The sequence below is a fragment of the Oncorhynchus tshawytscha genome, linkage group LG13, assembly GCF_018296145.1.
Source record: "Oncorhynchus tshawytscha isolate Ot180627B linkage group LG13, Otsh_v2.0, whole genome shotgun sequence".
NCBI classification, from domain to species: domain Eukaryota; kingdom Metazoa; phylum Chordata; class Actinopteri; order Salmoniformes; family Salmonidae; genus Oncorhynchus; species Oncorhynchus tshawytscha.
Genome location: NC_056441.1, coordinates 24,128,539 through 24,152,871, shown reverse-complemented (window position 1 = coordinate 24,152,871; position 24,333 = coordinate 24,128,539). Strand labels below are relative to the sequence as shown.

Here is a 24,333-nt window from a genome sequence, read left to right as displayed (position 1 = left end):
AAAATAAAGGTAAAAAAATAAAATAATAATAAAATTAAAAAAAGCATACGGGGCAGAATTTCAGAACCACGCATTGAGTCTATAAATGGACAAATCCTTGACAAATGATCCAAAGCGTGTGATTTTTCACTGCTGTAGGTCCTCTCTAGTCTAGAAGGCCTTTCAGCTCCAGTAACACATCTACTCTGGTGTATCCACTTAAAACAGACATCAGACAACCTTATAACACACTAGTCTTCAGCAGAATCTTACATCCAAAAATCAGACAAAGGACTCGCCTTTAGAAAGTAATCCACTATGTCTGTATTTTGCACAGACCTGGGTTCAAATACTTCTTGTTTTACTTTGAACGCTTCGGCCGTGCTTGAGCTTGCTTGGTACAATGGAACCAATGGAATAGTCCCAACGTGCAAACCCCTGCACATATGGCACTCCAAGGCAGGCTCAAACTATTTGAAAGAAAGACATACTATTTGAACCCAGGTATGTCGTCTGCATGGTCCTAATTGGGATCTAATGCTCACTATAAGAGGCCAACTCCGTCAGTGGGGCTCACAACGCTATTCGGCAAAGTAGTAGCACTTCCTCTGTAACTTCAAACAGATTTTTAGGATTCGAAAGCTGCACTTCTAATTTGTCATAGAGAAGTGTTCTTTTCCCAGAATATAACTATTATTCACCATTACAACATGTTCCCTTTTCCATTACCCTCCACTAAACCATTCACACTCCCCACTAAACTATTTTATACACACAGCCTTGGTCTGTGGAGATTTGTCAATCACCCACAGAGATAATGGGTTGCCATTTGTATGTTTGGTAAATGTTTTACCTTCTATTTGCCCCTGAGGACTTTAGTCTCTGTCCACATCAATAGCATTGGACTAGATCCCAAAACGCAGAAACACAGTGACAAGGACAGATTCCGCAGAAGGAAGAAACCTTGAGAGGAACCCATCTCTCAAGAGGTGAGGCCGTTCTTCCTTTGCTGTACCGGGTTAGCGTACTCTACATTAGAGTGTACATGAGTGCTAACACTCCTTTTCTCTGTCATTTCTGAGCATGGTGCATGGTGCATGGTGCATAGTGCATGGTGCATGGTGCATGGTGCATGGTGCATGGTGCATGACGTATTCAGTTTGTAAGAGGCAAATACCCATGAAGTCATCCATTAAGGAGCAGTATAATCCAGTGGTTTTTGTGTTTTCATCTCCAGTCACACAATACTCAGTCATATGTCTGCAGATGTCCTCCTGGTTTGGGTCAGTCTCAGTTATATGTCTGCAGATGTCCTCCTGGTTTGGGTAAGTCTCAGGTATATGTCTGCAGATGTCCTCCTGGTTTGGGTCAGTCTCAGTTATATGTCTGCAGATGTCCTCCTGGTTTGGGTAAGTCTCAGTTATATGTCTGCAGATGTCCTCCTGGTTTGGGTAAGTCTCAGTTATATGTCTGCAGATGTCCTCCTGGTTTGGGTAAGTCTCAGGTATATGTCTGCAGATGTCCTCCTGGTTTGGGTAAGTCTCAGGTATATGTCTGCAGATGTCCTCCTGGTTTGGGTCAGTCTCAGTTATATGTCTGCAGATGTCCTCCTGGTTTGGGTAAGTCTCAGGTATATGTCTGCAGATGTCCTCCTGGTTTGGGTAAGTCTCAGGTATATGTCTGCAGATGTCCTCCTGGTTTGGGTAAGTCTCAGTTATATGTCTGCAGATGTGTTCCGGGTTTGGGTCAGTCTCAGTTATATGTCTGCAGAATCCTCCTGGTTTGGGTCAGTCTCAGTTATATGTCTGCAGATGTCCTCCTGGTTTGGGTCAGTCTCAGTTATATGTCTGCAGATATCCTCCTGGTTTGGGTCAGTCTCAGTTATATGTCTGCAGATGTCCTCCTGGTTTGGGTCAGTCTCAGTTATATGTCTGCAGATATCCTCCTGGTTTGGGTCAGTCTCAGTCATATGTCTGCAGATGTCCTCCTGGTTTGGGTCAGTCTCAGTTATATGTCTGCAGATATCCTCCTGGTTTGGGTCAGTCTCAGTTATATGTCTGCAGATATCCTCCTGGTTTGGGTCAGTCTCAGTTATATGTATGTCCTCCTGGTATGGGTCAGTCTCAGTTATATGTCTGCAGATGTCCTCCTAGTGTGGGTCAGTCTCAGTTATATGTCTGCAGATGTCCTCCTGGTTTGGGTCAGTCTCAGTTATATGTTTGCTGATGTCCTCCTGGTTTGGGTCAGTCTCAGTTATATGTCTGCAGATGTCCTCCTGGTTTGGGTCAGTCTCAGTTGTATGTCTGCAGATGTCCTCCTGGTTTGGGTCAGTCTCAGTTATATGTCTGCAGAATCCTCCTGGTTTGGGTCAGTCTCAGTTATATGTCTGCAGATGTCCTCCTGGTTTGGGTCAGTCTCAGTTATATGTCTGCAGATATCCTCCTGGTTTGGGTCAGTCTCAGTTATATGTCTGCAGATGTCCTCCTGGTTTGGGTCAGTCTCAGTTATATGTCTGCAGATGTCCTCCTGGTTTGGGTCAGTCTCAGTTATATGTCTGCAGATGTCCTCCTGGTTTAGGTCAGTATCAGTTATATGTCTGCAGATATCCTCCTGGTTTGAGTCGGTCTCAGTTATATGTCTGCAGATATCCTCCTGGTTTGGGTCAGTCTCAGTTATATGTCTGCAGATGTCCTCCTGGTTTGGGTCAGTCTCAGTTATATGTCTGCAGATGTCCTCCTGGTTTGGGTCAGTCTCAGTTATATGTCTGCAGATGTCCTCCTGGTTTGGGTCAGTCTCAGTTATATTTCTGCAGATGTCCTCCTGGTTTGGGTCAGTCTCAGTTATATGTCTGCAGATATCCTCCTGGTTTGGGTCAGTCTCAGTTATATGTCTGCAGATATCCTCCTGGTTTGGGTCAGTCTCAGTTATATGTCTGCAGATGTCCTCCTGGTTTGGGTCAGTCTCAGTTATATGTCTGCAGATATCCTCCTGGTTTGGGTCAGTCTCAGTTATATGTCTGCAGATGTCCTCCTGGTTTGGGTCAGTCTCAGTTATATGTCTGCAGATGTCCTCTGGTTTGGGTCAGTCTCAGTCATATGTCTGCAGATGTCCTCCTGGTTTAGGTCAGTATCAGTTATATGTCTGCAGATATCCTCCTGGTTTGAGTCGGTCTCAGTTATATGTCTGCAGATATCCTCCTGGTTTGGGTCAGTCTCAGTTATATGTCTGCAGATGTCCTCCTGGTTTGGGTCAGTCTCAGTTATATGTCTGCAGATGTCCTCCTGGTTTGGGTCAGTCTCAGTTATATGTCTGCAGATGTCCTCCTGGTTTGGGTCAGTCTCAGTTATATTTCTGCAGATGTCCTCCTGGTTTGGGTCAGTCTCAGTTATATGTCTGCAGATATCCTCCTGGTTTGGGTCAGTCTCAGTTATATGTCTGCAGATATCCTCCTGGTTTGGGTCAGTCTCAGTTATATGTCTGCAGATGTCCTCCTGGTTTGGGTCAGTCTCAGTTATATGTCTGCAGATATCCTCCTGGTTTGGGTCAGTCTCAGTTATATGTCTGCAGATGTCCTCCTGGTTTGGGTCAGTCTCAGTTATATGTCTGCAGATGTCCTCGTGGTTTGGGTCAGTCTCAGTCATATGTCTGCAGATGTCCTCCTGGTTTGGGTCAGTCTCAGTCATATGTCTGCAGAAGTCCTCCTGGTTTGGGTCAGTCTCAGTTATATGTCTGCAGATATCCTCCTGGTTTGGGTCAGTCTCAGTCATATGTCTGCAGATGTCCTCCTGGTTTGGGTCAGTCTCAGTCATATGTCTGCAGATGTCCTCCTGGTTTGGGTCAGTCTCAGTTAATGTCTGCAGATGTCCTCCTGGTTTGGGTCAGTCTCAGTTAATGTCTGCAGATGTCCTCCTGGTTAGGGTCAGTCTCAGTTATATGTCTGCAGATGTCCTCCTGGTTTGGGTCAGTCTCAGTTATATGTCTGCAGATGTCCTCCTGGACAAGCTCATTCTCAGTTATGTGACTGCAGATGTCCTTCTGGACTAGCTCATTCTCAGTTATGTGACTGCAGATGTCTGGAATATACTCCCCAGCCGGCCCACCCAAGTAGAACCCAGTGATCTCCCCTGGCGATGACTGGTGAGCACTCACCAGGAGGAAGAAATGCTTATCATCGTCATCATCTTGGCAACAAAGCTTGGTGACACAGACAAACTCTTTGCCTTCTGCAGTTGATGACATGACAGGCCTAATTTTCATGGCACACCTAGGACAACACAGACTAGCTCACCTGGGAAGACGGAGAGAGAGAGCGAGAGAGAGAGAGAAGAAAAAAACATCTCAGTAAAACAAAAATAACGGTGTTCCAAAGGTCCAAGGTCCAGTTGCCAGGACCACAAATACAAATTCCATCTAGACACCCTAGAGCACAAAAAAAGATATATATATACCTCAGCCTAAACATCAACACCACAGGTAACTTCCACAAAGTTGTGAACGATCTAAGAGACAAGGCAAGAAGGGCCTTCAAAAGGAATATAAAATTTGACATACCAATTAGGATTTAGCTAAAAATATTTGAATCAGTTCTAGAACCGATTGTCCTTTATGGCTGTGAGGTCTGGGGCCGCTCACTAACCAAGAATTCACAAAATGGAACAAACACCAAATTGAGACTCTGCATGCAGAATTCTGCAAAAATATCCTCTGTGTACAACATAAAACACCAAATAATGCATGCAGAGCAGAATTAGGCCTATACTCGCTAATTTTCAAAATCCAGAAAAGAGCCATTGCATTCTACAACCACTTAAATGTAAGCAATTTAGAAACCTTCCATAACAAATCTTTTACCTACAGAGAAATGAACCTGGAGAAGAGCCCCCTAAGCAAGCTGGTCATGGGGCTCTCAAGAGAAGACAGGCTATGTACACACTGCCCGCAAAATGAGGTGGAAACTGAGCACCCACTTCTTAACCTTCTGCCAAATGTATGGCCATTTAGGCACACATTTCCCTCAGATTACACAGACCCACAAAGAATTAGAAAACAAGCCCATATCCCATATCTACAGGGTGAAATACCACAGTGTGCCATCACAGCAGCAAGATGTGTGACCTGTTGCCACAAGAAAAGGGCAACCAGTGAAGAACAAACACCACTGTAAATACAACCCATATTTATTTATTTTCCCTTTTGTACTTTAACTATTTGCACATCGTTACAACACTGTATATATGCCATTTGAAATGTCTTTATTCTTTTGGAACCTGTGTGAATGTAATATTTACTGCTCACTTTTTGTTTATTTCACTTGTGTTTCACAAGCCTTGGCAATGTAAACCAATGTTTCCCATGCCAATAAATTGATAGAGAGAGAGAGAGAGAGAGAGAGAGAGAGAGAGAGAGAGAGAGAGAGAGAGAGAGAGAGAGAGAGAGAGAGAGAGAGAGAGAGAGAGAGAGAGAGATGGGACCACAGGCTGAGTAGAATGCTGAATCACTCCTCCAAGTGGGATTTAAACATCATAAATGTATACTACACAAGACAGGGTACACAGCACAGCTACCCTACCTCATATAACAAGGTGGCGATGTCTAACAGTGGACTGTTGACTCACATTAATCAACACCTACACTACAGAATGGCAGGAGAAACAATATCACATAACATGTCTGTCTGTCTGTCTGACTGTCAGCATCTCTTAACAGCATTTTCACCACAATAATCATTATGAATATTGTGTCCACATTTAGTAACTTTATTTATTTACCCATCTGGTGTCTATGTCATGGTGAGGGGCTGAACTATCACTGAACTAGAAATATGACAGAACGTTGACTTGACTGGGAATGTCCATTATAGTAGTCATCCTATTTCTATGGTTACCTATCAACCATCCACTGGGATCATGAGAATGTTACTGTACTCTTTAGCCTTACATCAGTCTGCCATGCGACCCGATCAGGTGTCTTATATTCATCCTGTCAGCTCTGACTTGTCAGGGTGTTAAGAGCATACTACCCAGACCCACTCTCGCTTTTGATATGTCTATGTAGACGTCCTGAAGCACTCTCCATGCTCTCAAGGGGCAGAGATCTTACTCTCTCTGTCAGGAAAGAGGAACAAGCTGAAGATATGGATATGAGTACCCATGAAGGGCCTCTGTGGAAAGTACCCCCTCGCGCAGGCACACACACCCACACAGTGGTGTAAAGTACATATGTAAAACTACTTTACTTTTTGGGGTATTTTACTTTTACTCCATTACATTCCGAAAGAAAATTATATACTTTTTACTCCATACATTTTCCCTGACACCCAAAAGTACTCGTTACATTTTAAATGTTTAGCAGGAAAAAATTATCAAATTCACACACTTATCAAGAGAACATCCTTGGTAATCCCTACTGCCTCTGATCTGATGACTAACTAAACACAGACTTTGTTTGTAAATGATGTCTGAGTATTGGAGCGTGCCGCTGGCTATTCGTAAATTAAAATAAACAAGAAAATTAAATGTATTCAAGTTGGATCATTTTTGGATGCCGACAGCAGTCGCACCATTAGAAGACATAGCTTGGACTGTAGCCTACAAAAACCTATTCCTGCTCTTTTCCCGCCATCCATCAAACACATTTGGTGTGTCATCATAGTGGTCTCTGACTTGTGGTCAGACATGCTCAGGTGGAACAAACTTAAATTTGCACTTTTTTTCAATGTTGATTTGAATGTCATTGAGAAACTAGAGAAGTGTCAAATATTCTTTTGTGCAAACATCCTTTCAGAATTTTAAAGTAATCCATGAAGTAATCATCTTCTTTTTTCAAAATGATCTGTAATCTGATTACATTATTTGGGCTGGTAATGTAACAGATTACAGTTACAGTTTATTTTAAATAAGCCCTTACATGTAACGGATGACATGTAATCCGTTACTCCCCAACCTTGCAAGTATGACAATTGGGTACTTTGTCCACCGCTGTACACACCTACACACACACTTTCACTCTCATTCAACAATTATAATCGAGCCAAAATAACTACTCATTGCCTGTGACATTTATTTCTCTCAGTATTGCTGCCAGTTACTGTGCCATGTGATTACCAAACTAAAATGGCTGTCTCTTCAGATGAAGTGACAAAACCAACACTTCTCACTAATGAGGGAAAATCCTACAGGTGCCAATGAGGAGAAAAGGAAAAAGGTGTGAAATGAACATCTGTCTAGTGACGTTGTGAGGATAATGATGAAAAATCTTCTTTGTAAGAGAACACTGTTTAATATTGTATAGATTTTGGGTTGAGAATTGAATTTATGAAAATCCCCTGGCCAACTCTGCCAGGTCCTAAATCCAGTCCACAAATAGAGGACATCAATTCATTTTAAGTTGGCCTATATCAATCAACCTCTGACATCTGACTCAATTGCATTTTCCTCATATTTGGCGCCAACCGCCGTTTCCTAATCTTTGCTAAATGTTTAGCTATCATAGTAGCGTTTTCAAGTACGTTCCTACTGCTAATCATGTTATACAGTTGTTATACAAAATATCACACTTGAGTAGAAATGTTAACATTGTAGAGGAGTTTCAGGTTACATTGTATCGTCGACCTGTAGGCCCTACGCTAATTGTTCATTGTACATTTTTCTTATTTATTTATTGCATTTTTAATTGAACCTTTATTTAACTAGGCAAGTCAGTTAAGAACACATTCTTGTTTACAATAACAGCCTACCAAAAGGCCTCATGTAGGGATGGTAGCTGGGATTAAATAAATATATATATATATATATATATATATATATATATATATATATATATATATATATATATATATAATATAAATATAGGACAAAACACACATCACAACAAGAGAGACAACACACTACATAAAGAGAGACGTAAGACAACAACACAACATGGTAGCTACACAACATGGTAGCAGAACAAAACATGGTACAAACATTATTAGGCACAGACAACAGTATAAGGGCAAGAAGGTAGAGGCAACAATACATCACACAAAGCAGCCATTGTCAGTAAGTGTCCATGATTGAGTCTATGATAAAAACTGTTCTTAATTAACTGACTTGCCTAGTTAAATTCAATAAAAATACCACAGATACTTTGTGGACTGATTTTGAGCAGTGAGAAAGAGGCGACGTGAGAGGTTTTACTCCCCCTAAATCAGTCCACGAAAATAAGCCCACGAAGTGAGGAATTTTTGTAAGGAGAACAACGAGAGGGTCGAATTTGGTCAACAAAACATTTAAATGCTAATTTTCTACGTGGGGTTTATTTCATCAAAGTAAAGTTTCGTAATGGTTAGGTTGTTACGAATGTACTGATATAAGTGGATGCACATGGCATTTCGGCAACCTTCTTTATGTCGGAGTTGTGCCTGTTTTCATAGATATAGATAGAGGACTCATCATGGATAAAACCTATTTTAGAATGGACATTGCCATTGAGGGCTTCTGCCATTTTAAACCAGTCAACTGGGTGGGAATTCCTATGAGTTGGGAATAATCAGCCAATGAAGAAGAAAATATACTACTTTAAAATGGAGATAGCATGGGCAGTGAGGCCATTGAGGCTATCGCAGACAGTATAATGGCACAGACACATAGATGAGTCTTCAATCTATCTCTATGGCCTGTTCTGCTAAATTCTAAATTCTGGAAAATGGTCAAATCCCTGAAGGGTTCTACTTCCTCCTCTCTACCACAACAAATTAATTCAGACACTGGCCTCATTACAGAAAAAATGCCATCATTGATGCATTTAATCACCATTTTTATTTCAGCGGGCTATCTCTTTGAAATAACTTCTAAGTCTATTCACAATGATACTGAGCTGGATGCTGATATGGGAAACTCGCTGAGTGATCAGAGAAACGATAGTCCAAGCTTTTCTTTTAGGCTATTTACAGAAAAATAAGTCCAGGATGCTTTGCTAGCAATAGACAAGAAATCTACAGGGGCCGACCAATTGGATCCTGGTCTGCTTAAGTGTGCAGCGCCCATCATTATAGGCTCAATTAACCCACGCTTTTTATTTCACATTATTATCAGGAAATATTCCAAAACTATGGAAATAAATCAGGTCTTGTGCTGCCACTCCATAACAGTGGGGATAGTAGAGATCTTAATAATTATTGTCCCATTTCAAGGCTTCCTTGTCTAGCTAAGATTTTCAAAGCCTTGGTAAATGTACCACATTGTTCTTTTTTATCTGAAAAATGTATTTTGAATGTAAATCAATCAGGGTTTAGGCCGGGGCATAGCTATTTTACAGTAACCACTTCAGTTGATCTTGTCAATGCTTTAGACACTAAAATGAAATGTGCTTTGTTTGTGGACCTGTCAAAAGCTTTTGATACTGTTGTTCATACTATTAATTTTAATTAGTTGTCCTCTATAGGCCTGAGCTCCGACGCCTGTTCTTGGTTTCATGATTCTTTTAGAGACAGAAATCAGGCGATTGTGAAATCAGGCCACAGAGGTGTACCACAGGGGTCGATATTGGGACCTGTTCTTTTCACTCTTTATGTAAACACCATTGGTCAATCTGTAGAAAATGGTCAACTTCATCTATATGCAGATGATAGTATTATGTATGCTATTGCCCTGACTGTTGATCTGTCTGTGTCAAAACTATAGTCAGATTTTATAGCTATGCAGGAATCCCATGCTGATTTAAAACTTGTGCTTAATACGGGCAAAACAAAATACACGTTGTTTTTAAACTCTCTGAAGAATGTTTCAGATAAACTACATGTTCACGCATGTAAATACTTAGGCATTTGGATTTATAAGGAATTGACATTTAAAAAACATAGATGAGCTGGTAAAGAAGATAAGATTTAAAGTTGGCTTTTTCCACAGAAACAGATTGTGCCTTTCTCTAAGCAGTAGGAAGCAGATTATTCAGTCTTTTTATCTTTTCTTGATTATGTTGATGTTATTCATCAAAGTGCAGCTGCAACTACCCTTAAACCTTTGGATGCCATCTACCATAATGCCCTTTGTTTTATTACTGGTGACAGTTTTGATACTCATCACTGTATCCTGTATCAAAATGTTGGCAGGACTTCGCTAAAGACCCGTAGATCTCTCCATTACTCAGTTTTTTGCAAGGCCCTACTTCATGAAAATTCTGTCTTATCTAACTTTGCTGAGTTTTCTAACCCCGTTCACAGGATTGGTTAACTCTTGAGGTATCTAGGGTCTCCACCGAGCTAGGTAAATCTGCTTTCAGTTTTATTGCACCGTATTGCTAGAACAAAATTCTGAATACATTTAATCTTGATGTTCTGGTGCTGTTCAGGCAATTTAAAGTATTGATTGGGGATTTATTTGTGGATGAATGTAACTGTTTCTCTGGGTGAGTTGTGATGTTTTATTTGAGTTTACCATGACATTGTTTTTGTATTCTAATGTGTGTGTAGCAATGGAGGCTGCAGAGGGGAGGACAGCTCATATAAATGGCTGGAACAGGGGGAATGGAATGGCATCAAACACATGGCTTCCATGTTTGATACCATTCCACTCATTTCACTCCAGCCATTACCACAAGCCCATCCTCCCCAATTAAGGCACCACCAACCTCCTGTGGTGTGTATATATATTTGTGTTTAAAGTGTATTTTATATTGCATTATACAGGGCACATTTGGAAAAGAGACCTAGATCTCAATATGTCTTCCCTGTCAAAGTAAAATTAAATCTTCACACGCCTTCTGCCCTCTCATTGGCTAGTATACTTCCACCTGATCTCGCCTCCTCCTACCTGCCTTCCATCTTTGAGGACATGTAGTTCCATTATTAGAGCGGTCACATAACTATCTTTTCAATAAATAGACTATCTTTGTTTGGAGGGCGTGCGCCTGTCATGTGCGTATTAGATATCAAGCAGGTGCTAGCGCTCACCGCTCATTCATTTGAATGTTTTATGTTGATCTGTATTTTCCTAACATATGTTAATGTTATCTTTTTTCCTGAGATATTCAAATGTGTTATGTACTGACCATTGATTAGCATTGATTATAGAGTGAGATGTCACTTGATGAAATATCTGTTTCGGTGTACTTTGGATAATCCCAGATAATAATAATAATCAAATAATAATAATCACAGTGGTTGTAGAAGGTGCAACAGGTCAGCGCCTCAGGAGTAAATGTCAGTTGGCTTTTCATAGCCGAACATTCAGAGTTAGAGACAGCAGCTGCGGTAGAGAGAGAGTCGGTCCGGGACAAGGTAGCACGTCCAGAGAACAGGTCAGGGTTCCATAGCCACAGGCAGAACAGTTGAAACTGGAGCAGCAGCACAACCACATGGACTGGGGACAGCAAGGAGTCATCAGGCCAGGTAGTCCTGAGGCATGGTCCTAGGGCTCAGGTCCTCCACGAGGGGAGCGAGGGGGAGAGAGAGAGAATTAGAGGGAGCATACTTGAATTCACACAGGACACCGGATAAGACAGGAGAAATACTCCAGATATAACAGACTGACCCTAGCCCCCCGACACATAAACTACTGCAGCATAAATACTGGAGGCTGAGACAGGAGGGGTCGAGAGACACTGTGGTCCCGTCCGACGATACCCCCGGACAGGGCCAAACAGGCAGGATATAACCCCACCCACTTTGCCAAAGCACAGCCCTCACACCACTAGAGGGATATCTTCAAACCACCAACTTACTACCCTGAGACAAGGCTGAGTATAGCCCACATGGATCTCCCAACACAGACAAAAGATCGTCAGTGATCTCAAGTGGCGCACCCCTCCTAGGGACAGCATGGAAGAGCACCAGTACGCCAGTGTCTCAGCCCACGTAATAGGGTTAGAAGCAGAGAATCCCAGTCGGGACTGAGGGGGACTGAGGGGAAGCTCGGGACTGAGGGGAAGCTCGGGACTGAGGGGAAGCTCGGGACTGAGGGGAATCTCGGGACTGAGGGGTAGCTCGGGACTGAGGGGAAGCTCGGCACTGAGGGGAAGCTCGGCACTGAGGGGAAGCTCAGCACTGAGGGGAAGCTCAGTACTGAGAGGAAGCCTAGTACTGAGAGGAAGCCCAGTACTGAGAGGAAGCCCAGTACTGAGAGGAAGCTCAGGCAGGTAGTAGGCTCTGGCAGATCCTGGCCAGCTGGTGGTTCTGGCAGATCCTGGCTGACTGGCGAATCCTGGCTGACTGGCGGATCTGGAAGATCCTGGTTGACTGGTGGATCCTGGCTGACTGGTGGCTCTGGCTGCTCTGGCTGCTCCATGCAGACTGACAGCTCTGGCTGATCCATGCAGACTGGCAGCTCTGGCAGCTCCATGCAGACTGGCAGCTCTGGCAGCTCCATGCAGACTGGCAGCTCTGGCAGCTCCATGCAGACTGGCAGCTCTGGCAGCTCCATGCAGACTGGCAGCTCTGGCTGCTCCATGCAGACTGGCAGCTCTGGCTGCTCCATGCAGACTGGCAACTCTGGCTGCTCCATGCAGACTGGCAGCTCTGGCTGCTCCATGCAGACTGACAGCTCTGGCTGATCCATGCAGACTGGCAGCTCTGGCAGCTCCATGCAGACTGGCAGCTCTGGCAGCTCCATGCAGACTGGCAGCTCTGGCAGCTCCATGCAGACTGGCATCTCTGGCAGCTCCATGCAGACTGGCAGCTCTGGCTGCTCCATGCAGACTGGCAGCTCTGGCTGCTCCATGCAGACTGGCAGCTCTGGCTGCTCCATGCAGACTGGCTGCTCCATGCAGACTGGCAGCTCTGGCTGCTCCATGCAGACTGGCAGCTCTGGCTGCTCCATGCAGACTGGCAGCTCTGGCTGCACCATGCAGACTGGCAGCTCTGGCTGCTCCATGCAGACTGACAGCTCTGGCTGATCCATTCAGACTGGCAGCTCTGGCTGCTCCATGCAGACTGGCAGCTCTGGCTGCTCCATGCAGACTGGCAGCTCCATGCAGATTTGCAGCTCTGGCTGCGCTGAACAGGCAGGAGACTCTGGCAGCGCTGGAGAGGAGGAAGCCTCTGGCTGCGCTGAACAGGCGGGAGACTCCGGCAGCGCTGGAGAGGAGAAAGGCTCTGGCAGCGCTGAACAGGCGAGGCGCACTGAAGGCCTGGTGCGTGGTGCTGGCACTGGTGGTACTGGACCGAGGACATGCACAGGAAGCCTGGTGCGGGGAGCTGCCACCGGAGGACTGGTGTGTGGAGGTGGCACTGGATAGACCGGACCGTGCAGGCGCACCGGAGCTCTTGAGCACTCTCTTGACCCAACCTTACCTGGCTCGATGCCCACTCTAGCCCGGCCAATACGAAGAGCTGGTATGTACCGCACCGGGCTATGCACCCGCACTGGAGACACTGTGCGCTCCACAGCATAACACGGTGCCTGCCCGGTCTCTTTAGCCCCCCGGTAAGCACAGGAAGTTTGCGCAGGTCTCCTACCTGGCGTAGCCATACTCCCTGTGAGCCCCCCCCCCAATACATTTTTGGGGCTGACTCTCGGGCTTCCATCCGCGTCGCCGTGCTGCCTCTTCATACCAGCGCCTCTCCGCTTTCGCCGCCTCCAGTTCTTCTTTGGGGCGTCGATATTCACCAGGCTGTGCCCAGAGTCCTTTTCCGTCCAATATTTCCTCCCAAGTCCAGAAGTCCTGTGATCGCTGCTCCTCACGATAAACAGGGGGAGTTGGCTCAGGTCTGAACCCTGACTCTGCCACACTCTCCCTGAGCCCCCCCCCCCAAGAAATTTTTGGGGCTGACTTTCGGGCTTCCTTGCCAACCGTGTTCCCTCGTATCATCGGCTCCTCTCTCCGGCTGCCTCTGCTCTCCTAAGTGCCTCCACCTGTTCCCATGGGAGGCGATCTCTTCCAGCCAGTATCTCCTCCTAAGTGTAACAACCCTTGCCATCCAAAACGTCTTCCCATGTCCATTCCTCCTTTCGCTGCTTCTGCTGTCGCTGCCTGTCACCACGCTGCTTGGTCCTGGTGTGGTGGGTGATTCTGTAACGGCTTTCTTCGGGTGAAAGAGAGTCGGACCAAAATGCAGCGTGGTTAATTCGATACATGTTTAATAGACGAATAAACACGATTAATACAAAAAACAATAAACGTACGTGAAAACCGAAACAGCCTAAACTGGTGCAATAACACAGAGACAGGAACAATCGCCCACCAACACACAGTGAAACCCGGGCTACCTAAATATGGTTCCCAATCAGAGACAACGATAATCACCTGACTCTGATTGAGAACCACCTCAGGCAGCCATAGACTTTCCTAGACAACCCTACTCAGCCACAATCCCAATACCTACTAAAACCCCAATACAAAAACACACCACAAAATAAACCCATGTCACACCCTGGCCTGACCAAATAAATAAAGAAAACACAAAATACTAAGACCAAGGCGTGACATGTACAACCATCAAGATTAATTGTCAGATCCTACAGAAGATCGCCTTGTTTCTTGGGACCTAGAACTAGCATCTCTGTTTTGTCCGGGTTTAAAAGTTAAACATTTGCCCTCATCCACTTCCTTATGTCTGAAACACAGGCTTCCAGGGAGGGCAGTTTTGGGGCTTCACCATGTTTCATTGAAATGTACAGCTGTGTATCATCCGCATAGCAATGAAAGTTTCATATAATGTAAAACATAGAATCAAATTAATAAAAGCAGCATTTGCACTTCTAAGCTCTGGCTTCAAGTCGATATGGACACTGGCTTTGCTCCTCAATTTACATATGGGCTCAACTGCCACTGTATATTCCACCAATGTCCTCTCCAGCAGAAACAAATGTATAATTTAATCAATTAGAAACGGAAATCCTGGGACCTCCACTGGGCCTGTCGTAGTCTACCAAGCACAGAATGTCTTTGTCTTGCTTGACAAATTCTGTAAGGTCTGGATGTAACATCCTGCAGGAATGAGAACCAGGTGTGTGTGTGTGTGTGTGTGTGTGTGTGTGTGTGTGTGTGTGTGTGTGTGTGTGTGTGTGTGTGTGTGTGTGTGTGTGTGTGTGTGTGTGTGTGTGTGTGTGTGTGTGTGTGTGTGTGTGTGTGTGTGTGCATCGCAGAGATTAAACTCCTCTCTCTGAGAATTAGGCAGCCGTCTCCTGACACCCTGGTTATTGGTTCAGAATCAGAACACACACGGAGACCGCCCGGCTCGCCGTCCATCTACAAGGCTCTGGCCAAATGTTACACACTAGCCACTATAAACAGGGGTGCTATTCTGGAAGCAGACATAAAGTTGAAGTCGGAAGTTTACATACACTTAGGTTGGAGTCATTAAAACTTTATTTTCAACCACTCCACAAATTTCTTGTTAACAAACTAAAGTTTTGGCAAGTCAGTTAGGACATCTACTTTGTGCATGACACAAGTCATTTTTCCAACAATTGTTTACAGACAGATTATTTCACTTATAATTAACTGTATCACAATTCCAGTGGGTCAGAAGTGTACATACACTAAGTTGACTGTGCCAAAAAACAGTATGGAACATTCCAGAAAATGATGTTGTGGCTTTAGAAGCTTCTGATTGGCTAATTGACATCATTTGAGTCAATTGGATGTGTACCTGTGGATGTATTTCAAGGCTTACCTTCAAATTCAGTACTTCTTTGCTTGACATGATGGGGAAATCAAAATAAATCAGCCAGGACCTCATTGTAGACCTCCACAAGTCTGGTTCATCCTTGGGAGCAATTTCCAAACGCCTGAAGGTACCACGTTCATCTGTACAAACAATAGTATGCAAGTGTAAACACCATGGGACCACACAGCCGTCATACCACTCAGGAAGAAGACGCGTTCTGTCTCCTAGAGATGAAAGTACTTTGGTGCGAAAAGTGCAAATCAATCCCAGAACAACAGCATAGGATCTTGTGAAGATGCTGGAGGACACAGGTACAAAAGTATCTATATCCACAGGAAAACGAGTCCTATATCGACATAATCTGAAAGGCCGCTCAGCAAGGAAGAAGCCACTGCTCCAAAACCTCCATTAAAAAGCCAGACTACGGTTTGCAACTGCACATGGGGACAAAGATTGTACTTTTTTGGAGAAATGTCCTCTGATCTGATGAAACAAAAATAAAACTGTTTGGCCATAATGACCATCGTTATGTTTGGAGGAAAAAGGGGGAGGCTTGCAAGCCGAAGAACACCATCCCAACCATGAATCACGGGGGTGCTGTGGGGCTGCTTTGCTGCAGGAGGGACTGGTGCACTTCACAAAATAGATGGCATCATGAGGTAGGGAAATTATGTGTATATATTAAAGCAACATCTCAAGACATCAGTCAGAAAGTTAAAGCTTGTTCGCAAATGTGTCTTCCAAATGAACAATGACCCCAAGCATACTTCCAAAGTTATGGCTTAAGGACAACAAAGTCATAGTATTGGAGTGGCCATCACCAAGCCCTGACCTCAATCCTATAGAAAATGTGTGGGCAGAACTGAAAAAGCGTGTGTGAGCAAGGAGGCCTACAAACCTGACTAGGTTACACCAGCTCCGTCAGGAGGAATGGGCCAAAATTCACCCAACTTATTGTGGGACGCTACCCAAAACGTTTGATCCAAGGTAAACAATTTAAAGGCAATGCTACCAAATACTAATTGAGTGTATGTAAACTTCTGACCCACTGGGAATGTGATGAAAGAAATTAAAGCTGAAATAAAAAATTATCTCTACTATTATTCTGACGTTTTAACATTCTTAAAATAAAGTGGTGATGCTAACTGACCTAAGACAGGGAATTTTTACCCGTATTAAATGTCAGGAATTTTGAAAAACTGAGTTTAAATGTATTTGGCTAAGGTGTATGTAAACTTCCGACTTCAACTGTTGTATACTGGGAATAGGCTGGCATTTCAAGAGCAGGCATTGTCATTCTATTTAAACTATGGCCAATATGTGCTATGCTGTGCAAAAGGGATGGAATGTTTGGTTGTGATGAGGTGAATCGATGGTGATGAGATGGATCGATGGAGATGAGATGGATCGATGGTGATGAGATGAATCGATGGAGATGAGATGGATCGATGGTGATGAGATGGATCGATGGAGTGTGGCTGCTTGCAGTGGCTGATCATTTTCCCCATCGGTGTCAGATTGGTGTCAGATCCGTGTCAGATCATGAGTGCTGCTAGGCCATGTATTCCCATGTGTTCTATTGGTAATGGGGAGGAATAGCCCTGTAGTTGCACTGGCTCTGAGAGAGACTCTGGTTTGGCAGCAAGCCTGGTAATAGCAGAACATTTTCTCATGAAGAATTGGGCCTTATTATATTGGATCGTTACCAGATGGACCAAGATGGACCTAGCTCAGTTCAGTTCCGACGCCCACCTGCCCAGCACCCCGGCTGGGGTGAGAAGGTCACCACCTACCCCCTCACATCATATCAACCCCCTGGTTGAGTTCAGTAGGGCACACCGTAGAAAAATAATATATATGTTTTGAAATGGAAAAAGTTCAAGTAGTCCCTCCCTGATTTAGTCCCTGCTATTTCCGGTACCTAATGAAAATGACCCTGGTTCGTCAGGTATAGGTTCTGCAGGTGGACTGTAGAAAGGTGAGTCACATTTCCTGGGAAAGCATTTAATGCAGTTCAGTGTGAGACATCAGGCTACGACAGGATGTGGAATTCTGTCCAAGTCAACTATTACAAGATTACAAGGCTGAGCCTGAAAAGTGCTTCCATAAGCATGTAATTATGAGATTGTGGGATAATTCATGGTCCTACAGAGAGCAATGGTTAAACAGAGAGAGAGAGGAGGTGGGGCCAGCAGTGCGGAGATTGAAACACTGGTAGGCTAGGATGTGATGACAGGGTATAAGTAACAAATTGCATGCTTCAAGATGAGAGAAAGACAGGGAGAGAGAAAGAGAAAGAGAGAGAGAGATATAGGTTTACTGTCTGTCCACTAGGGTACAGGGAGATGGTGGTCCCATCCACCAAATTGAGAGGAGTTACCCAGGGGAGCGATTCAGGGGGAATGCTGATTTGGTTCAGAACACAGCAAACACATTACATAGAACTAATCAAAACAGGAGTCCTTAGGGTGGTGGACCATTCCTGATACGCACAGGAAACTGTTGAGTGTGAAAAACCCAGCAGCGTTGCAGTTCTTGACACAAACCAGTGTGCCTTGCACCTGCTGCCATACCCCGTTCAAAGGCATTCAATATTTTGTCTTTCCCATTCACTCTCTGAATGGCACACATACGTAATCCATGTCTAAACTGTCTCAAGGATGAACAATCCTTCCTTAACATGACTCCTCTCCTTCAACTACAATGATTGAAGTGGATCTAACAAATAAGGGATCATAGCTTTGACCTGGATTTACCTGGTCAGTCTGTCATGGAAAGAGCATGTGTTCTTAATGTTTTGTATACTCAGTGTATATCCTCACATCAGAATTCACTAACTACAAGGAAGAGAGCTTATCCATTCTAGAAGAGGAGATCAATGATTTCCGGGCCCAGGGAAATGTTCTGATCTGTGTTGATCTTAATGCTAGGACTGGAGAAGAACCAGATACCTTTAGCACACAGGGAGACAAACACATAACTACAAAGCTCAGAATTCCTCTGCCCTCATATCCCCCCAGGAAGAACTTTGATCAAAACAACAACAGAAACGGGAACCAACTACTGCAACTCTATCGAACGCTGGGTCTGTATGTAGTCAATGGAAGGCTACAAGGAGACTCTTTTGGGAGGTATGCATACATACAACTCACCTCTTGGCAGTAGTACTGTAGATGATGTCATCACAGACTTAGATCCAGTACTCACAGTCAGCCCACTAACACCACTATCAGACCATAGAAGAATTACAGCATATCTAAACAGGGAGAAGAGCACAGTAAATTACACAAGACCAATCAGTTCTATAGATAGACTAAGAATAGTATGGAGAAGTACCAGAAAGCAATTGGCAATCAAAAAATGTAATCCCTCCTAGACAACTTTCTGGCCCACACATATCATTAAAATAATGGCAGTGTAAATTTGGCTGTACAAAACTTAAACTTTTTTTTATTTATTTATTTTTTACAAATTGGCATCCTTATCTAATTAAAAAAGACAAAATGGTTTGATTATGATGGCAAATCTATAACAAGAAAACGTAGGAATCTATCCAACCAAAAACATAGAAAACCAGACAACCGGGATATGCGCCTTCAGTATTGGGCAACCCTAAAAGAATCCAAACAGACTCTAGGAACAAAGAATGGACAACACAAGAGACACCATTTTAATGACATTGAGGAATCCAGTGATTCAAACAACTCATGGGAAAATTGGAACTCCCTAAACAAACCCCACAAAGAAGAATGTATTGGCAATCCTAAAAAGTGACCTATATAACACTCACTTTACAGAACTGGTGTATGTAGAAATATTAAGATGAATTTGGAACAAAAATAAATATCGGAAAAACTGCAAATTCTTGAATTAGCCAATAAAGACAATGAGCAAAATTCAAATTGGATTCCTACCAAATTATCAAACATCAGACCACATTTATACCCTACACACCCTAATTGATAAAACCTTTTTTAATCAAAACTAAAACAAAATCCTGTTTTTTGGAATTCCAAAATGCCTTTGATTCAATTTGACATGAAGGCATTTTTGTCAAATGTATTGAAAGTGGTGGGGATGGAAAACCATATGATGTCATCAAATGAATGTATACAAATACAAATGTGCAGTCAAAATTGGAAATAAACATACACAAGGCCGTGGAGTGAAACAGGGGAACAATGTGAGCTCAAGTCTATTTAATATATACATGAATGGATTTTCAAAAACACTAGAACAATCAACATCTACCGGGCTCACTATTAACAACACAGAAATACAATGCCTCCTGTATGCAGACAACCTGGTACTGCTGTCCCACAAAAAAAGAGGGGCTACAGCAACAATGACATCATCTGCAACAGTTCTGTTAGACCTGGGCCCTGCCGATCAATAACATTAAAAACTAACTTTATTCCAGAAACGATCTCTATGTCAGTGAAACCGAGATACATTTTTACTGGGCTCCACTGACACAGAACAAACACTTACACATATTTGGGACAAAAAAATAAGCTCCACAGGGAACTCCAACCTGGCTGTGAATGAACTGAAAGACAAAGCAAGGAGGGCTTTCTATGCCATTAAAAGATCTATCAAATTAGACATACATGATTAATATCCAAAAAAGAGCCACTAAGTTTTATAATTATTTAAAAACACACTTACCATTACAAAGCCCTCAACTGCCAAGAGGTAACCATAGAGAAGATTCCCCTCAGACAGCTGGTCCTGAGGCTCAATTCACTAACCACTACAAACCCAACAAACCCTCAGGACAACACTCAGAAAATATGGCCCAAGCAAAAATAAAAATATATCACCTATTGGAAAGACACAACAAAAAATCGAAGTAAACTTCAATGCTATTTGGCTCTTAACAGACAGCACAAGGTGACAGGCTATCTGACTACTTTGACTGATACTGACTACTGTATGTACAGACTCATTCTGCCCTCAGGAAGAGTTATAGACAGAGCTGCATTTTCTGTCAAGTTGTGACAGATATTCTGACATAAGAAATACATTCTTCCCTAAATTATAAAACAATACGAAGAATTTGAAAGCCTAAATTATAAAGATAATCTTAAATACATACTTGGTGAAAAAACAAAATGCTGTGTTTTGGCAGCCACATTTGCGGCCTCCTGACAAAACCTGAGGGACAGCTAGAGACAAATACAGTGTGATTATTCAGATGTGCCTATTATTACTAACAGTCTAGTATATTCCTGTCTTTGACCATGGTTGTTATATGTTTACTTTGACAATGTACGTGTTTTACTTTCCATGTCAAGAAAGTATATGAGAGAGAGACAGATGGGAAGAGAGAGAGAGAGAGAGAGAGAGAGAGAGAGAGAGAGAGAGAGAGAGAGAGAGAGAGGTAGAGAGAGAGAGAGAGAGAGAGAGAGGTAGAGAGAGAGAGAGAGCGAGAGAGAGAGAGAGGTAGAGAGAGGTAGAGAGAGAGAGAGGTAGAGAGAGGTAGAGAGAGGTAGAGAGAGAGAGAGAGAGAGGTAGAGAGAGAGAGAGAGAGAGAGAGAGATAGGGAGAGAGAGAGAGAGAGAGAGAGAGAGAGAGAGAGAGAGAGAGACAGAGAGAGAGAGAGAGAGAGAGAGAGAGAGAGAGAGAGCGAGAGAGAGAGAGAGAGAGAGAGAGAGAGAGAGAGAGAGAGAGAGAGAGAGAGAGAGATAGGGAGAGAGAGAGAGAGAGAGAGAGAGAGAGAGAGAGAGAGAGAGAGAGAGAGAGAGAGAGAGAGAGAGAGGTGATTGCAGATTGACTTTGCAAATACGAGTTGAAACGTGGCCCATGACCTGTGGATCACTTTCTGTTTCTTGTAGGGGCGTTTCTTACAGCGTGTTTGTGGTAGTTACGGTAATAAATAAAGCTAGGTGGTCTTACAGCATCACTGCTACTCAGGAGGAGAATATGTAATCAGGGATAATTACAGAGAGGAAGTTTTACAAGCCTTGTATTATTGTGTCAATGACGCAAGCTCCGTCCTGAGATTCACAGACATGATTTCCCTATGCTTCTCCCTCATGGAACGCACCACTCTGTACTCCTCTGGTACTGTCAGGTTTAGAACCACTCTGTCCTAATACCAAAATGAGCTGTCATCCCCAAACTACAAATATCAAGCGTTCCCAATACTCTTTGAGGAAAGCATAACTTCCCCATGGTACTTGCACCACAATTTTAATGACAGCTCATTTTGGTATTATGTTAACATGTAGCCGCTGACTGGAACAGACCCAATAGCCTGGAGGAGAGGGGATTTCGGCAGAGAGTAGAGCTTGTATTAGACTCAATATTACATTTTATTACTGGCTAATAGATCTGTTGTTACTGACTTCCTGTTTCCTGTGAAGTTATAGCTCCTCTGTCTGTGGCCTTGTGCTCAAAGCATTTCATTACTAATGATTAAAGCACAATTTATTGACAAGTCAAAAACATATTATACTAATTATTAAAGAAAAGTCATTCTTTATATTCAATCAGTGATCTAATCATAGTAGACACGATTTATTTCATTATCCAAGGCAAATAATTTGAGACACAATTTGTCCTGAAAGTGATTACATAGAATCTAGCAAATATATAAAAACATGAACTTATTTATATTTAGTTCAGCTATCCCCATACAAAAATATATTACATTGTCATAGTCATCCTTTACATACATTAAAAAGTAACCCAGAGTATAGAATCACTATTTATATACATACTCTGGCTTTTTCTGTTAATCTAAACATTATGATGTGGACAAAATATTCATCTGTTGAGAGAACTCCTCATCTTAGCTGTCAAATGCGGTTCTTGTGCGATTTGAACTAGTCTCATTCTATCATACAAAAACGCCATACATACACAAACACATCCACAGTGGTCAATATTTGGCAAACCAGTTGCACTGTCTGAGGAATCATTCCATAGCCTTCTCAATATAGCTGCATTAAATACAGCAAACACATTGTTGCCTTCTAAACAAAACTAGTGTCTGTTGGTGTTGTTTCTGAAGTGGGGGCACAGAGAGACCTTCCAACCACTCAGAGGTGTACAGAGCCCCCGTGACCAGCGGGCTCAGTTCAGTATTTTTTAGGCTGTTCTTCTGCCCAGTCCTCCTGCCCAGAACGTCCATTCTTCCCTTCCTTTCCCTTCCTCCTCTTGGGCCCCTAGGGTGTGGAGCTCTGGCCCTGGGCCTGCCTGACCTCCAGCTCTGACTTCCCATTCCCAGAGTCATTGTTCTGCCTGGAGTAGCGTTTACACTTGCAGGAGGTAACCACAGTGATCTTATAGGTCCTGGAGCTTCCGTCCTGACACTGCAGGCTGATGCGCTGGGTCCGGGTCCGGTCGATGACGCAACGCCACTCCTGGGCCTCCCTGCGGCTCCAGAACTTTCCGGTGTACCCGGGACCGGAGCCGATCCAGTTGGGCAGTAGGTGGGAGGGAAGACACTCCCCGGCACACACCAGCTCCTTGATCGGGTTCAGGCTGGTGCACTGACCATCTGAGATGTACTTGGTGGAACGCAGCTCTCTGCAGCCCACCTGTCTCTGTGCCTGACCCTGCTCTGTGATTGAGAGGGGAGGAGAGAGTGTTACATTCTGTCAGATACATATTGCATGGCATTACTATATGACATTGCAAATACTTGAATTTGATTTAGTTTGGAGTTTGCGCTTTTGGATTATTCCATTTGCTGCTCATAAAGATTCGTTTTGACAGGAACTGCGGCATGATCAGGGGCATCTGAAAGACAGCATGAGTTGACAAGAGGTCCACCACAATTCCAAATTCTTGATTCTTTCTCCCATTCAAACACAAGTCTATGATTTATATTTCATTTTCATTTAGTCCCATTCATGTCTATGGAAAATGTGCCTATATAAGGAATGAAGTAATTCCAAATGTCAGGATCAATGAATCTATATGAATCGTAGAATCAATACATTTGATATGAGCATAAAAATGCAATTCACCTTTCCGCGCAGCGCTGGTCAAACGCCTTCCTCCGTTGCGTGCTTGATTCATTGATACATTACTACTCGGTGTATCCTGGACCGTACTGATCAACTGAGCGTTTAACTTTTCCGTGGCGCTGTTCTTGGCAGCTTGACAGTTACTTATAAGAAGGCAGAAGAGCGCGAGCTGGAACACACTCGTGGTAAGAAGCATCCCTGCAACTCTCCGTAGGCAGATAGACACAGGTAGGTAGGTAGGTAGGTAGGTAGGTAGGTAGGTAGGTAGTTGTGTCGTTATGATATTACTTGTCGTTCAGTCGCTTATATACCCGCCCCTTGTCTTGGCACGACACAGCGGGCATGTAGTGCGTACATTTTATGAATCAACTAGGCGTTTTCACGCATAGCCACGCCCACTGAACCAAAGGCCAATGTGTTTTTTTGTGTGTACTCCTCCAATGTAGAGCCTACCTACCAGTCAGTCAACACAGACAAGTAATATATATTTCTGCCAATATAGTTTGATGAATGTTGCTTTCCCTTATGGATAGGACACTGTCACTGGATAAAACACGATCGAGACCTTTATAACGGCTTGTCATATACAGTTCATTTTGGTTTGTTGACCAGTTAACTGTGTAAATAATTGATTCATGATTACACTATTGTAAATTATAAGTAGACAATAAAAGAGTTTGCCAAAAAGGTTGTATGTGCCACATGCCAGAGGCATATCCTTTGATAGTCTATTTCATCATGATTTGTAAGTTCCTGTTCATATTTTATTCCATGTCTGAACGGATTGAT

The 24,333-nt window shown here is 43.4% G+C and overlaps 1 protein-coding gene across 1 annotated transcript; it reads right to left on the bottom strand.

Annotated features, from left to right (window-relative positions):
• Positions 1-22,048: 22,048 nt before the first annotated feature.
• On the bottom strand, positions 22,049-23,858 carry LOC112265891 (sclerostin domain-containing protein 1-like). The gene is made up of 2 exons (XM_024443427.2): positions 23,545-23,858; positions 22,049-23,135 (listed from the first exon to the last, which is right to left on the bottom strand). The coding sequence occupies exons 1-2, from the start codon at positions 23,738-23,740 to the stop codon at positions 22,738-22,740; spliced, it is 594 nt and encodes a 197-aa protein (XP_024299195.1). The 5' UTR covers positions 23,741-23,858; the 3' UTR covers positions 22,049-22,737.
• Positions 23,859-24,333: the final 475 nt, after the last annotated feature.

What these genes read in the sequence shown, in the direction of transcription:
- LOC112265891 (XM_024443427.2), bottom strand. Translation starts at nt 23,740, where the DNA reads ATGCTTCTTACCACGAGTGTGTTCCAGCTCGCGCTCTTCTGCCTTCTT. An exon ending in GACCAGCGCTGCGCGGAAAG is followed by an intron (nt 23,136 to 23,544) that starts GTGAATTGCATT and finishes TCTCAATCACAG; the next exon opens with AGCAGGGTCAGGCACAGAGA.